The sequence below is a fragment of the Parasteatoda tepidariorum genome, chromosome 7, assembly GCF_043381705.1.
Source record: "Parasteatoda tepidariorum isolate YZ-2023 chromosome 7, CAS_Ptep_4.0, whole genome shotgun sequence".
Classification (NCBI taxonomy): Eukaryota; Metazoa; Arthropoda; class Arachnida; order Araneae; family Theridiidae; genus Parasteatoda; species Parasteatoda tepidariorum.
The window spans coordinates 58,144,033-58,146,744 of NC_092210.1; the positions used below are offsets into that span (position 1 = coordinate 58,144,033).

Genomic DNA, 2,712 nt, shown 5'->3' on the forward strand with positions numbered 1-2,712 from the left:
AATATATCAGCAATATTTTGAAACTAAATTCTACCATCAAATTTTCTGCCAAAAGAATTTTCTTCACCAAGAAATTAACGTAAGAAAAATCATTTAAAAATGTTCTAATTTCGAGCTGCACTTTTTAAAAACAACAACAACAATGTTTTAGCAAAAATATTAAATATAAACATTCTTCTACATACTATAAGAAAATTGACGTGTTTCATCTAAAATTTCGTAATTTACATAAGGCGAAGAATTGTATAAATTTGGTGTGCTTATTGCTTCTAAAATACTGTTAGACTCTTAATATGTTAGCCTATAATCTTGTAAGCAAATAAAAGTAAGATATACGGATATGTACTTTACGACAGTGTTCCCCAACCTTTTTATCACCGCGGACCTGTCAACGTTTGATAATTTTACCACGGCCCACTAAAGGGGGGGGGGGGCATTGATTGTTTATTTTTTAGATTATTTTGATTTTATAATTTTAATTTAATTGTATTTAAACTTACCTTTAAAATAAAATACAGTTACACCAAAAAATAAAGTGATTTAACATTTTAACTTACTTGAACGTTACATCAATGAGAACCCTGAGCTTGTTTCTTTGCAATAAGACGGCTCCATCTGGGGGTAATCGGAGACAATGACACCCGAAGTGTGTTGCTTATCTCCAGTTTATTCCGTTGCTTTGTTTTGGTTGCTGTTACTGCAGAAAATCCCGCTTCACACAGATAGGTTGTCGGAAATGGCAATAGGGATTTAAGTGCTGTGGTGGCAATCTCGGGGTATTCTGCCAAGACTTTAATCCAGAACACCGGCAGAGTTGTTGTTTCGAACGTAGTCTTAAGGCCGCCGTCATTTGCAATCTCCAACAGTTGATCTTCTTCTTGCATTGACAAGCTAGATTCACCCGATTTGTTGGCAAATGGGTCGCGGATCCATTCCTTACCAGTTCGTGGGTCTTTTGTGGTTGGGAAGTAGCGCTCGAACTCTTTTAAAAGCAAAGACAGGTGATCGTGAACCAACTGGGAGAATGAATCTTCAGGCTCTGTCTCGCCTAAAATACCCGCTAATGTCTGAAACATGTCGAAAATGCCTCTGTTCACGCGTCGTCCCCATAACTCCAGTTTGGCTTTAAAGGCAGCTACTTTGTCAGCCAACTTGAAAACAGTTGTCATTTTCCCCTGAAGGCACAGATTGAGTTCATTCAGCAGGTTGAATATGTCACACAGGTAAGCCAGTTTGGTGACCCATACCTTGTCACTGAAATGTGCTGCCAGCGGTGACTTCTTTTCTAAGAGAAATCTTTGCAATGGCTCTCGCAATTCAAATACTCTCAGTAGCGATTTTCCTCTGGATAACCATCTTATTTCTGTGTATAACAGAAGGCATCTGTACTCTGCGTCCATCTCCTCACAAAGCTGCTCAAACAGGCGCGAGTTAAGGGCGTGTGCTTTGATGTAGTTAATAACTTTAACGACATCAATCAATACGCTGTTAAATTCTGGTGACATTTTTCGGCTTGCTAGCACTTCCCTGTGAATGAGACAATGTGTAGCTTCACTCTCAGGTGCAACTTCCTTAATCCGAGCAGTTAAACCAGATAGACGTCCGGTCATAGCAGCAGCTCCGTCTGTGCATATGCCTAAACAAAAGGACCATTTTAGTTGTCTTGATATATAACCATCCAGTGACTTGAACAGTTCTGCTCCTGTGGTGTTGGTTGGCAAAGATAGTGCACATAACAAATCCTCATGCACATCTTCCTGATATAGATATCGCACATAAACAAGTAGTACTGCCTTGCTGTCAATATCTGTAGATTCGTCAACCTGGAGTGCGTACCACGGTGATGCATTAATCCTCTCCAACAATTGCTTTTCAATGTCTTCGGCTATTTCCTCAATGCGCCTAGTCACAGTGCTAGCCGACAAAGGCACATGTGCTATCTTTTCCACAGCAGCTTCTCCTAGTATTTCACGGCAAATGTCTTTAGTGGCGGGCAAGATTAATTCTTCACCAATATTGAATGGCTTTTTAGCTTTAGCAATGCGGTTAGCCACCAAATATGATGCTCTTAGTGCACTCTCCTTTATTGATGTGGTGGCCATCATAAATTTTTTCTGTCCTTCGTGTTCCCGTTTTTTTCTTTCAAAATACTCCAGGGACTTGTCTTTTAATCCAGGGTGCTTGGCGTTCAAGTGGCGAAGCAGTTTTGAAGGTTTCATTGCGTCATTAGAGAGTTGATCGCCGCAAACTATGCAGAGCGGTTTTGGTTTGTGTGAATCGCCTGTCCCGACAAAACCATACTTCAAGTAGGACTCATGGTATTGTCTGTTAAAAGTTGCATGTTTCTTTGATGTTGAAGGCTCTTCGGTCTCTTCACTGAGCCTTTTCTTTTTTCCAAGGAAACTTTCTAAGGACGTCTGTTTTGTATTCATGTTTGCTAACTTGTGAGTTAAATTTGTGCAGACACAATACACACGTACACCAAGCACTGTTAAACCTGAGAAAGTACCGGTGAACAGAGAGAGGAGTGATAGACACTTTCGTTTTACAAAAAACAAACAAATCCACATAAAGCACACAAAACAGTAGAGAGGAATCATGGTCACGTGGTCTTTGGGTGACTAAATGGCAGACGAGACAGCTTCTCTTTTATAGCCTTACTATGCACTCTCGCTGTGTGAGGCGTCAGAATCGAGAGAGAAGACGAAGTTC

The 2,712-nt window shown here is 40.3% G+C and overlaps 1 protein-coding gene across 1 annotated transcript; it reads right to left on the reverse strand.

The window, feature by feature from the left end:
* Positions 1-569: 569 nt before the first annotated feature.
* Positions 570-2,432, reverse strand: LOC122272769 (SCAN domain-containing protein 3-like). The gene has a single exon (XM_043056759.1). The coding sequence runs from the start codon at positions 2,430-2,432 to the stop codon at positions 570-572; it is 1,863 nt and encodes a 620-aa protein (XP_042912693.1).
* Positions 2,433-2,712: the final 280 nt, after the last annotated feature.

What these genes read in the sequence shown, in the direction of transcription:
- LOC122272769 (XM_043056759.1), bottom strand. Translation starts at nt 2,432, where the DNA reads ATGAATACAAAACAGACGTCCTTAGAAAGTTTCCTTGGAAAAAAGAAA.